Here is a 13,651-nt window from a genome sequence, read left to right on the forward strand (position 1 = left end):
CTTATCAAGTAATCGTTCTCTAATTTGATCCATATTCATTGGCATTTGTCTTCAATTCTAGCATGAGATTTTCTTGATTGTTGACCCACTTTTCCAAGGTATGATTATCCATAGCACTCACGGTCTTGATCCGACAGGTTGGACCAATTGTTAGGCTTCTTGGTAGAACAATAGAGAAAATGCAGTTTATTCGTTCCAATATCTATATTGATCACAAAAGGAAAAAGTGCACAGGAGAGACTATTGTCCTATGCCCGATATTCTCCCGTTCAAACTAAACATAAAAAGTCAAAAGATCTTCTCTAAAGGCAACCTCATTCTCTTTATACATGAGAGAAAAAATATTGGCATTACAAACTAACCAACTCTAACTACAAGACAACCCTTTATTTGGGTTTTCCCCCTCTTTCCTATGATAGACCTTCATTATTAATTACCCACAGGTCTATCATTCACAGAATATGATAATTAACTTTGAGCAATGCATACAAAAGTAACCTGGTAACATGGATAGGGTACATACATTATATTAGTAACATTAACATTACATAGTATTGAACATGTCATGTCTCTAAGAACTTGCTTAGAAAAGTTTTTTGCAAATGGATTTCGTCTTCCTCATTCTCCTCAGATTTGATATTTGCAATTAAAGCACGACGGATAACAGAATTGACTTGTTTCCTTAAACTGGCGTTGTCTACAAATATATCTGCCAGCATTTTCCTTAATTCATTAGTTGTCTCAGTATCATTTGTAGTTGTATTTCCTTCCAAAGCATCCACAACATTTTCTACATCTTGTGCCAAGAGCTGTGCCTGATCCCATAAATTTGCAGACACCATGCAAACAACACGGTGAGTAGAGGAGACACCATATAGAAGGCTAAGGGGAAGCAAAGCAGTTAATATGGTACAAACATAGATGATAATTGCTAGGTGAAATTTCAGAATCTTGTCATAGGAAAATTGAAGAGTGTCTGACTGTTTAATGAAAAAACTCAAATTTGACAGGACTAATGAAACACAAATTATCATAGATTCATGCTGACAAAACAAAATTGAATCTAAACCCTACATCAATTGTATTACTCTTGAAGATCCGTCCTTTTGCATGGTTCTTGTGAAAACAGATGCCAATGAAAATAATAAATTGTTAACGATTAAAGAGTAATGTCCAAAATAGGAGCTCCAATATAGATCGTAAACACAGCTTGCAAAAACACGGGCCATTAAAGAAGCATAATATATTTTGCCGTTCAAAAAAAAAAATTAAAGAAGCATAATGCATAAATGAAATGCAGATGGAAAAAGGAAAGCTCAAGTTAAACTTACTAATTCTGACGGCAAGTGACCCAAAAAATAATTTTTAAACAAAAATTTCATACCTCTGCGAGCAAGAGGCCAATCCGATTATCAGATGTTGCTAACAAATCCAAAGCGTCAGATGGTGAAGTGTCAACATTTAATTTATCTTCCTCTTCAACAAGAAAATTTACACTGCACTCCTGAAGCCTCTTCTGAAGGATTGTACACTCATGCAACAACTTTGCATTAGAATTATGTGAAAGTTGCATTCTTTCCTTTTCCTTCTGAAGAGTTCTCTGAATAAGTTACAGTAAAACAAGAACATGAAGTTAATTGGATTTTCAAACTTTTAGGATAACATAAAAATGAAAATCTAAACCATTTTTCCTTTTTATTATAAAGATCATGAATAAGAGGAAATATCAATTTGTGTGAAAATAAATACAAGTAAATAAGATTCTAGAAATAATTAGTCAGATGGAATCAGTCAAATTACTTTCCTGATCTGGTTTAGAGAAATGTCTAAAATTGTTCAGTATTAGTTCACGGTAAAATATAAGAACCAGAAAGGACCGTACCTCCACATCTACTTTTTCCTCCATCAATTTGCTGAGCTGTTGCTTTAGTTCTAACTGAGAGCTTCTAAGGGATTTCACTTCCTTTATTAGCAACTTCATATCTGTCTTTGATTTCATCTCAAACTCATCATGATGTTTCTGCATGTGCTTAAGTTGTTCTCTAGCCACATCTAACTCTTGTTGCAACACTTGCTTCTCCTGAATAATGGATGCTTTTGTTGATTCTGCTAGCAACCTTTCATCCTAAATCATTATAATTTTTCACTATAAGCCACCAAAATCGAATGATAAGAGATGTTGATTAAATTTAATAAGCACAAGCAGACACACCTCTTCAAACTTCAATTTCATTTCTGTCTCCAGGCACTTCCTCCGAAGTTCCTCCATATCCCACTGCATTTGTGTAAATCTTTCCTTTTCGGTTAAAACAGCCTGCTGCATGCTTTCTCTGCAGTTCACTCGAGTTGTTTCAAGCTCAACTTCCAAATCTTTAACCTACAAGTAAAAGTATAACAACATTTGAACATGTGAACATATGAAGTCCAATAACATATCATTACTTCTTTTAACTTTTCCATCATTGAGATTGAATTTGTTTTTACATAAGAACAGCAGAGCAACCTGAGAACTTCACAAGCTCACGTTATTCATTTGTCACTAGTTGAGTACTGACTCAGAACTTCGATCCAAAATGAACAAACATCATGAAAGATATTTTGGCCACTAAATGGCAGTTTGATGATTTCATACAGATAGGGTATTAACAATTATTAAATTTGACTTCCTGATGGCAATTTGTTGAATGTTAACATCAGGCAGATAAATAAATGGCTTAATTAATAAAATAGTCCCTTAAAGACATTTTTGGTTTCATATTGGTCCCTTAAAGAAAAAAAGGTCCGAATAGGTCCCTTAAAAAAAAAAGTTCGAATAGGTCCCTTAAAGACATCTCCGTTAATCAGTTTGGTCCTTTCCGTCCATTTTTTCGAGGACCAAACTGATTAACGGAGATGTCTTTAAGGGACCAAACTGATTAACGGATATGTCTTTAAGGGACCTATTTGAACCTTTTTTTCTTTAAGGGACCTATTTGGTCCTTTTTTTCTTTAAGGGACCAATGTGAAACCAAAAATGTCTTTAAGGGACCATTTTACTAATTAAGCCTAAATAAATCTATGGCAATAATTTCAGGTCTAAAGAACTGAAATATATATTTTGCCAAGGAAAAACACCATACAGCTTATGCAAATTTATCTCAACTACATCTATTGAAACAAATAAAAGTAACAGGCAAATGAAAATATGTATTTCAAAATTAGTAATAATAACAAAAATCCTAAACACGGAATACCAAAAAAATTTATCCTAAACACGTATTTGATACCTTCGTCACAAGATATTGTCTTGCAGCCATTTCTTGATTCAATCTTGCTACAAGATCTTCAACATCAGTTTTTGCCGTGGCCACTCTCTGCTTCTGGGTATTAAGAATTCTGTTTAACTTGTGTCGCTCATCTAATGGAAAAGTCAATAACAAATCTGAGTTTCCGGAGGGTACGCGACTCCCAGGAAGGTCATGCGAAACATCCTGAAGTAAAGTGGACACTGCTGAACTCGATGTTTCAGTATTCTGTACAGAACTTAAGTCATTTCCAATGCTTTCCGTTGACAATCTCTTGACATGAGCATTAGCTGGGGTATAGTCAGCTCCGTCTAGACGAATAGCTATAGCATCACCAGATTTCTCAGTGACCTTGCCTGTATTATTATCCTCATAAATAAAGTCTTTGCTGGATGCAGCAGGACCAACACTTGTTTCGGTTGGATTAATCAAGTCATGTTCCGATGTTAATATATCTTTTCCGTGTCTTGGTGTACCCAGCTCAGAAACCTCAGAAAGGGTATCATCACCAGAAACAGATGCAGCTTTAACAAAACCATGCGAATTATCTTGGATCATATGTGATGCTCCAGTGCTACTAGCAGTTTGTTCATCTGAAATATGATGATCCGCGTCATGGAATGCTGAAAAATAACAGCCATGGAAAGACGTTAAATGTATGCAGAAAGTCACAAAAGGACGGTGGTTTAAACTCTTTCAAACACAGAGGAAATACTATATTTATAAGGAAAACATACAGGCTCTAGCAGCAGCTTCTAACTCAAGAAAAATTGCTGCTGGCGCACTTCTTGATACAGCAATATCTGATAACAATTTTTTCATCCAATTCTCTAATAAACGCCGTCGCTGAAAGAAACCAATTTGTCAGTTTCAAACTTCATAGAAGTCATTTGAAAAATTAAAATACAAAAAAAAAAACAAATACTTAACAACCACAAAAGAATTATTGGAAGCAGCAAAAGATGGAGATGTACCTCTTCCAAAAGAGCTTCACTTTTAATTCTCAATATCTTTTTTGGTGGTGGCGAAGGCAGGTTTTTCATGGGAAATTCTTTTTTCAGCTGGGAAAAAAAAAAACCAAAACAAGGTGCATAAATTTCTCAAAAAACACTTATATAAACAAGAAATATTAAAAGAAAATGACTTTCTAAAGTCTCACTTACTTTGGGAAAACATTTTGTATTTTCAGTTTCTAAACTACATAAATATAATAAGTAGCTCTAGAATATAAGAAAGACACATTTGAGGACTCACTGACACTATAGTCCTTAAATATATCCAAATTGCAAATAGATCCTTAGGTCATCTTTTGTTAATAATTTTGTGGATTAAACTGATCAACGAAAAACACATTCAAGGACTAAATTAACTACATAAAAACATATTTGTTAACCAAAATGAGTAATAAAAAAGACACTTGTGAATGGATGTATTTGCAATTTGGATGCCTCCTGACAACAAAATGACAAGTTACACTTCAGGACCAAAACAGTGGTTTTTCTGTTTAATATTTAATCATTTAGGGCCTGTTTGTATTACCTTATTTTCGAGCTTATGAAAAATAGCTTATGCAAATAAAAAATAAGGATTTATGTTAATTCATAAGTTCTCGTTGGTAAAAATTGTATCTTCATAAGCTATTATTTCATAAAATAGCTTAACAAACTTATAAATTGTTTTGCATAAGGTCAAAAATAAGTCAATCCAAACGGGCCCTTAGTGTACATTTCAATTTTCCCAATTAACTTATCTAAAAAATGAAACTTTCATATGCATAGAGTAAGTAACTCACTTGAGAAAACAAATCAAGAAAATCACTAAATCTCCGCAAAATAATCCTGGTAGTAGTGATAGCTTGAGGAGATCTTACTCCAACTTGAACCCTGTAAAACTATAACCTAACATATAGTTAACAAATTAATTAATCAAAAAAATTGAAGAAAAACAGTTAGTTAGTTAGTTACCACAACAGGATCAGAAGAAGATGTAGATTGAGGAACAAGGAGCCAAGAAGGAATAGTAGAAGAAAAAGTCCAAGATGATAAAGTGTGAGGCCAGAGAGTGTTTGGACCGTTCCAATTGGGAGGTGGAGGAGACCAATCCATGGACAAAGGGAGAGGAGAGATTGTTTCTGAAACGGTGTCGTCTTGGTTGATATTGTTGATATCATAATCATCATATTCTTCGGAGTATAGATATGGATAAGTGTAATTGATGTCAATTAGAGGTGATAGGTTGTGTACGTATGGATGCATTTCCTTCTTCTTCTTCTTCTTCTTCTTCTTCTTCTTCACTTAGCTGCTTTTTTGGTTAAGCTCGTTTTGTTGCTTGCTCCTGTAAATTGTTTTTTTTTTTTTGTTGGACGAAGGACTAGTCTAATTTTCATTTTTTATAAGTTAAATTCTTGTGCGGTTGACTAAATTCATTTAAAATTACAATTTATTTTATAATATATTAATATAAAAAAAGTATAAAAAAAACTAAGTTAATATAAAATTATATAATTTTCCCTTTAATTTACTGGTAATACTCGATTTAATTTTGGGACAGAAATTTCACCTTTAAATAAATCATTCTATAACTAGGGATGACAAAAAAACCCAAACCCGAGAGACCCACCCGAACCCAAACCCAAGTCAACTGGCAAAATCCGATTTGACTGGGTTTGGGTTCGGGTGACACCCGATAATATGGGTGTGGGTTTGACCGAAACCCATACACCCACCCAAAATATTTTATAATTACCTAATTACCCCCATAATCTCCCTCAATTTCCTTGGAAGACCTTAAATTTTAGTTGTAATTTAATTTCTTGAATGTCTATGTTGTAATTTCTTGAAAGTCTATATTTGAATTTCCTTGGAAGACCTTAATTTTAGTTGTAATTTAATTCAAAGTCTATGTTGGAATTTAATTTCTTAAATTTGCAAATTATTTTCAAATGTGTCGCGGGTTTGGGTGGAAAAAACCCGAACCCAATGGGTGTGGGCGTGGGTGTTGTTTTGCCACCCGAACAACCTTTGGGTTTGGGTAATGATTTCGGGTGTGGGTTTGGTAAGTGTCAAACCCGCACCCATGGGCGCCCGTTGCCATCCCTATCTATAACAAGGTAAGCCAAATCTATTTCTAGCAGAATCAATATCAATCTTTTGGGACATAAAAGTAGATAATAGAGTCAAGGAGAGACCAATATCAGTCATAGTATTAGTGCAGCTATTACCTTATCTAAAAATATGCGACACAAAGAAATGCATAAAGGAGGTAATAAGATAGACACAATTTTAGGGTCTTTACAAGTCGATATAACTAAGAGCTTCATAAAATTGGAGTGAAGAAAGTTAATTATTAAGCTAATTCAGTTCTAAATACTCAAGACAAAACTGCATTCTAAGAAGAAGTGCTTTGTGGTTTCCAAAACCTTACCACATAAACTACACATTGATGGATGATTACAAACTCTAAGGACCAACTTATCATTTATAGGAAGCTTACCATACAAGCATCTCCAAACTAACATTTGATTTTGAAGGTGGAATAACCTTATGGTTTTATGCTTTAGCCCAAGAGACAAGAGACATTTTGAGCAGAGTATAACGGAAAAAGTAAGCTTGTTTGAGAGGCATGTCTCAATCATGAGAATGTTTCGAGTACAAATTGTCCTTTTTACCATTAAGAGGGATGATCACTTTAGCAGTTAGATCATGAAAGTTGAAGATAAACATTCAAAATATAATCTGGAATAGTCCATTTAATGTTGGCAATGAAGTTATCAATTGCCGAAGCAAGTGATGCAAATGAGTATGTATAAAGAGAATGGAATCAAGGGCTCACCACACCATAAACTCACCCTATTAGTTATGAGATGAATATATATTTTTTTTAATTAAAAATCCGATTTACAGGGAAGGGGAGTTCGACCCTGAAATAAATAAAGCCTAACCAATGATTGTTCATACAATGAATCAATATCAGATACTTTCAAACGATTTATCTTACGGGGAAATCTTTAATCACTTAAATTTAATATCTTGTTTATGCGATGAAGATATTTAACCACCGTTAAATAGTGATGGAAACTTTGCAATCATTTAAAAAATAAAAATTAAGTTTATTATACAAACGTTAGATAATTGAGCAAGTAAGATGGCGAGAGAGTCTTTAGTCTCGAAAGGGAAAAACCTAATGGTGGTTTGATAACTCGTACATATAATATAATAAATAAAAAATTAACTTTTTTATTTATTGTAAAAAATAAAAAATAACTTAACTACTCCTGTTACATAATTATTACTCCCTCGGTCATTTTTATAAGGAATATTTCGAAAAAATCACACAAACCAATGAAACACATTTAACATAGTTATTTTTATTTAATACTCTTATAAATTTAAATATATTTTATGTATACCCTTATTTAAATACTCTTTATTCATCTAACTTACTCTTATTTTTAAATTCTCTCATAATAAATAAGGGCATAAGTGAAATTGAACATTTAAAATATTTAAAATTGGTCAAAATTTCTTATAAAAATGACTAATTTTTTTTTCCAAAGTATTCATTATAAAAAAACATGAGGGAGTATATAATTCACGCTTCACTAAAACTGTTATGAATATTTAGTGGATGTCCATATAAGTTCTAGGCCCATGTTATTGGCCCATTACATTTACTTATAAATAGAACTCATGTATCATGTAAAGTATACACTTAAGAATAATACAAACTATGTTATTCTACTCTCTTCTCCTTTTCTCTTTATTCTTCCCTATTATTCTCATTGTTTATACATAGTTATATACTCTCTTCTCCTTTTCTCTTTATTCTTCCCTATTCCTTCACTTTTTATTGGCCCATTACATTTACTTATAAATAGAACTCATGTATCATGTAAAGTATACACTTAAGAATAATACAAACTATGTTATTCTAAAAAAAAAAAAAAAAAAAAAAAAAAAAAATATATATAATTACGGGTGTACATAGTTATATAACACGTTATCAGCACGAATGATCTCACCAACTGAGACATGTAATTCTTGTTAATCTATTTTTAATATGTATATAAATTTTAATTTTTGTATCGATGATTATAGGCTATACTGTTATAATTCCATCAATTGGAATGAGCGCCTTATAGATACATTTAATCACTACTAGTATTTTGTGAATTCATATATAATAAAGAATCACGAAAGATTCACAGATGATTTTGGAAGAATTCAAATTCTTCTTGATAGTTTGTTGGTATAGCTTAAATCAATTGAATGTTGGCCACTCACACATGACTTGGAACTGAAAGGTATGTCTCCTTTTTCATTTCATTTTTGTTGCGTCCACTGTTTCTATTGTAATTGATAATAATTCAATGTGTTAAACTAATACACACTTAAACAAAACTATATATAGAAGAATATATTTGTTTATGCTGTTATAGTTGTTAATTCAATATACCTAAACATATATGCAGTGAACATAGAACGATGCAATTTTTTTTATATGTCGTAAACATGTAATTATGTTTTTGTTTTTATAATTTATTTATTCCTTATATATTCCAGAAGAATATATTCATGCATCCCTTAAGGATTGCACAAGATATTATTGTTATTATTATACAATTCCTGAAGAATTCAAAAGCAACTTATTATTCTCTATGAATTCCTGAAGAATTCAAAAGGGTAGTTGCGGAAGAACTCAACATTATGCTATGTGAATTCCAGAAGAATTCAAAATGGTTAATCCTTGAAGGATTGATTAGAGAATTAATTTTATTGTTAAAATATATTATCTAGTTCCTGAAGAATATAGAAAACTCAATTTTTTCCATCATGAATTCCGGAAGAATTCACTATTAAAAAGTCTCACAGTTTATTATGATCTTAGTTGCAGGAGAACTTACGAATCTCAATTTTATTATGAATTCCATAAGAATTCAATTGTCATATATACCCTGATAAATTTTTATACGGTTCAATTGTCGTGTAAGTGAGAATTATCGGCAATTGGCTGAACACTTAAGTTGGCAGTGCCAGGGTTGTAGGGAAGTCTAGACACTTCTGTTAAATTAAATTGCCTACAATTGTTGTAGGGAAGTCTCCTGAGACACTTGGAATAATTAACTCGGGTTAATTAGACCGGGTTAATATCAATCTAAATTTCCTAATATTGTGGTATCCTAAAACAAAATCACGTAATATTAAGGTACTGTTTTGTTGCTTATGTGTATATATATATATCCATATCTTCTAAACCAGTAAATTTTATATGCCACGTTTCCTATTTATTTTGGTACATTAAGCCATGTTTCCTATTTTTATGTTGATTCAAAAAATATATAATTACGGGTGTACATAGTTTTGATCTTATCTCCTTTTAATTTTTTATAATATTGTTTTAGAATATTTCTTTGATTCTAATACATCACATTTTACGATTATAATATTTTTTTAATTCAATCTGCGTTTAAAGAGAAAAAAGGGGAAAATTGATTGGTTATTTTCTTTATTCATATTTGTAACTAATGCTATTAAATAGAGCATTTCGGTTGATTATTGTCATCAATTTATTTTATTTTTTGCATTGAAAGAGAATCCCATGATCCCATGCGTTTATTGCATTGAAAGACAATCAATTTATTTTTTATCACTTGAAACGTAACTACAGGCAAGGTGATAAATGCAAAACCGTTTTTATTTTTTTTCTGATGCCACATCAATTTATAGTGTTGTGTGCAAGACTTTTAAAATTAGAAGTATATATTTATCATTATTTATGAAATGAAGCAATATTTTTTTTACAAATTCATTCTCTACAAGTTCAAAATAATTGTAGTAAAATAAACATAAATTACGAATCCGGAAAATTTATTATATACAATACAAGTAAACTATGAGTCATGAAGAACCATAGTATGATATAATAGAGCTATGAATCAAGAAGATTCATTAATAGTTCCAAAAAAAGAAAGAGTGTAAGCATTGAAATGCACTAGAAAATTTGATGCTTAAAATATCATATTTGTTAAGCTATGACTATTGATTTTCATATAGAAAATGTTTATCTCGCTGATTGTGCAACAACGCACATTAAATTATAATTCGCGTCCTTGGCAATGAAAGAATCAAATGTGAGCACCATATCTCGTACTATAAAAATGATCGAAAGCTTCAGAAGAGATAATGTATTGTTACATTAAAGAACAAGCACAATGCTAATGCAGTAAGTCCTATAGAAATTTATTAAGTTTCAAAGATATATTCGTCTAAGTGAATATCATATTGAAACAAGAAATGGAGAGATGCCGAATAGTGATGCAAGAATTATTGAAAGCTCCAGAAGAGCTAAAATATTGTTATTTAGAGGAACTCAAGAATGCATGATATTCCTCAAAAGCTAATAGAAATTTATTGAGTTTTAAATTATGAGCTCGGAAGAGCCATAATATGATGTACTTTAACTAAGAATCCAGAAGATTCATAGCACAAATCATATTAAATTTACCATTGGCAAGACCGGTTGGGTCATCCCGGATTTATTATGATGCGAAAAAAAAAAAACTATAGTTATGTATTGAAGGACTTGAAGTTCCTTCAATTTAATAATTTTTGTGTTACCAGTTCCTAAAAGCAATTGATAATTTGAGAAATTAGACCATCTAGACATTTTGTGACTTGAATTGATGCATCAACTAAATTGGTCAGATGCATGTTGTTAACTCACAACCAGAAGTTTGTGAAAATGTTTTCTCAAATAGTGTTGCTAAGATCTAATTTTCTAAATTCTTAGAAAATATTTGATAAGTATCGTATGTCAGTTGAAATTGATATCGAATAGAATATGATCATACAAGAAAAAAATGGACTTGAAGATCCATTCTTTAGACGTCTAAAGTTTAATTACATGACCGATACTTATGAGATCATGACTTCTAATTTTATATTTTGGGAACATTCAAACATGGTGTGTGAGATAATGATTCGCATCAAGCCAACAAGTTATTACGAGTTCTCCCCTAATTTACAATTTGAACTTTGGTTTATAAACATGATTTCCATATAAGCATTTTTGGATGTGTTGTGTATATGCAATTGCTCCAATATAATGCAATACGATGAATTATTAAAGAATATTGGGAAACTATATTTGATATGACTCTTCATCCTTTATAAATTATATTGAGCTAATAATTAGGGACTTGTTTATAGCCCAGAAGGATAAATTTTCAAGTGATGATGAATTAGTTTTCCCAATATTAGGGGGAGGGAATAAGCAGCTGAAAAATATGAACCAGAAGTTCAAATGAATCACTTGAAATAAATAATTATTATTATCTCATCTTGATCCTCATATAAAATAGATTGAACCAGATGTTCAAAAGATATATCATTTGCAAAGTCTATGAAATCAACTATCAGCTGCTAATGCTCCAATCAAAATGGATGTCCCTGTTGGACAATCTTATATTGCAAATGAATTTTAACCACCCTGAAGCGTGGTAGGCTAATCGGTTCCAAAGATGAAAATCCTCAAATATAAAAAAAAGGAGCTAAAAAGAAAGATGACCCAAGTGAGGATATGAATAATAGATTTTTCGAGTTCCAGAAGAACTTATCAGGTACCTGAAAGATATGAAAATAAAGAGATCTCAATAAATTATGTCATTGATAAAATATGATGGAACCGAGATGAAGTCAACGTTGACAATATTTTTGCACATAATAAAGCGCTATATATGTGATAAATGACAATGAGGATCATAGATCAAAGTCTATTAAAGATTATAGACAATGAAATTATTTACTAGATAGGTAGACACGATTGATATTATTAAACTAGCTTTGCAAAGCAAAAGGTTGTTGGACCAGCAGTCCATACACTTGAAGATGAAAATAATTAGTACAAATTAGTTTTTCGCGCGAAAAGATAATAATGATAAACGTCTACCATTAATTTTCAAGAGGCGTATTCACTTGAAGTGAATTCACAACTTCTTTATAATTGATTAAGTTTAGTAGCACATATGTGGTACAATGTGTTTGAATGACTCACTTGATAATGATGATTAAATGAAAATCCCAGAAGGATTTAATTTTTTCGTGAGACACGTATATCAAACTATTGGAGAGATGACTTAATAAACATGAATAAATCTCCTTATATACTCGAGCAATATATGTGCATGTTTGTATAATATTCTTGTTGAATATTTCCAAGTGAGAAATATGAAAATGACAATTTGTTTATTTTAAGAAAATATTTGGCAATGAAATTTTTATATTTATGTTGATGATAAAAATATATTCAAGAAACTCCTTAAGAGCTTGAAATATTGTCATTTTTTACAAAATAAGTATTTGAAGAATATTTTAGAGCTCGAATAATGATGAAGAACTAATTGGTCCCGAAGTACCACATTTTAGTTCAGTTGGGGCCAAATACATTATGGACCTAATATTTGTTGACAATATATCATAAAGTATACGTTTCGTTATTTTAGATATTTGCAGGTTATTTCTCTTATCCTCATAATGGTATATATCACAAACAAACTATATGTTTACATGAAGAAATAAAATCACTCATAGAGATATGTGAAACAAATCACAACAACAACCCGATGAAATGATGAAGAAACTTTAGCGCTACGAGAGATGAGTCAAGAATGTGTTTTGATTGAAGTTCATGATTTATCACATACAAGAGATTTGTAATTTTTCTTCTGAAGGGTTCTTGCAACAATTCAATATGAAGATAACATCGCAAGACTGCTAATTCGCGGAGTAACATAAAAGGAAGATAGAGCAAATTTTCTACAAGTCATCGCCAAGTAAACTTTTGAGCAACTACTACAGAAGATTATTTGATTTTTTTCATCTCATATATAATTGTCTTTATGAGGGGGAGACATAAATATATTCTGCACTCTTTTTCCCTTCACAATGGTTTTGTCCCACTGGGTTTTCCTAGTAAGGTTTTTAACGAGGCAGTTCAGTTCAAACACAAAGGATGTTGTACTCTTTTTCCTTCACTAAAATTTTTTTCCCACTGGGTTTTGTTTAGTAAGGTTTTAATGAGGCATATCCTCGATGAACATCCAAGGGGGAGTGTTATGAATATTTAGTGGATGTCCATATAAGTTCTAGGCCCATGTTATTGGCCCATTACATTTACTTATAAATAGAACTCATGTATCATGTAAAGTATACACTTAAGAATAATACAAACTATGTTATTCTACTCTCTTCTCCTTTTCTCTTTATTCTTCCCTATTATTCTCATTGTTTATACATAGTTATATAACACTTTTTTTCATTTATGTTTTCTAGTTTGAAATTCGTTTTGTTGCTTTTGTAATTATTAATATT

At 31.3% G+C, this 13,651-nt stretch overlaps 1 protein-coding gene across 2 annotated transcripts; it reads right to left on the minus strand.

Moving 5' to 3' along the window:
• Positions 1–303: 303 nt before the first annotated feature.
• Positions 304–5,698, minus strand: LOC123899793 (PX domain-containing protein EREX). 2 transcript variants are annotated; one of them, XM_045951014.1, is made up of 9 exons: positions 5,249–5,698; positions 5,077–5,175; positions 4,259–4,345; positions 4,022–4,130; positions 3,267–3,907; positions 2,213–2,377; positions 1,883–2,125; positions 1,385–1,600; positions 304–815 (listed from the first exon to the last, which is right to left on the minus strand). In XM_045951014.1, the coding sequence occupies exons 1-9, from the start codon at positions 5,537–5,539 to the stop codon at positions 564–566; spliced, it is 2,103 nt and encodes a 700-aa protein (XP_045806970.1). In that variant the 5' UTR covers positions 5,540–5,698; the 3' UTR covers positions 304–563. The 2 variants fall into 2 exon arrangements, with proteins under 2 accessions (XP_045806970.1, XP_045806971.1); XM_045951015.1 differs by having other exon boundaries at positions 5,077–5,167; positions 5,249–5,677.
• Between the last annotated feature and the right edge of the window lie 7,953 nt (positions 5,699–13,651).

Source organism: Trifolium pratense, linkage group LG7 (assembly GCF_020283565.1).
Source record: "Trifolium pratense cultivar HEN17-A07 linkage group LG7, ARS_RC_1.1, whole genome shotgun sequence".
Taxonomy (NCBI): Eukaryota; Viridiplantae; Streptophyta; class Magnoliopsida; order Fabales; family Fabaceae; genus Trifolium; species Trifolium pratense.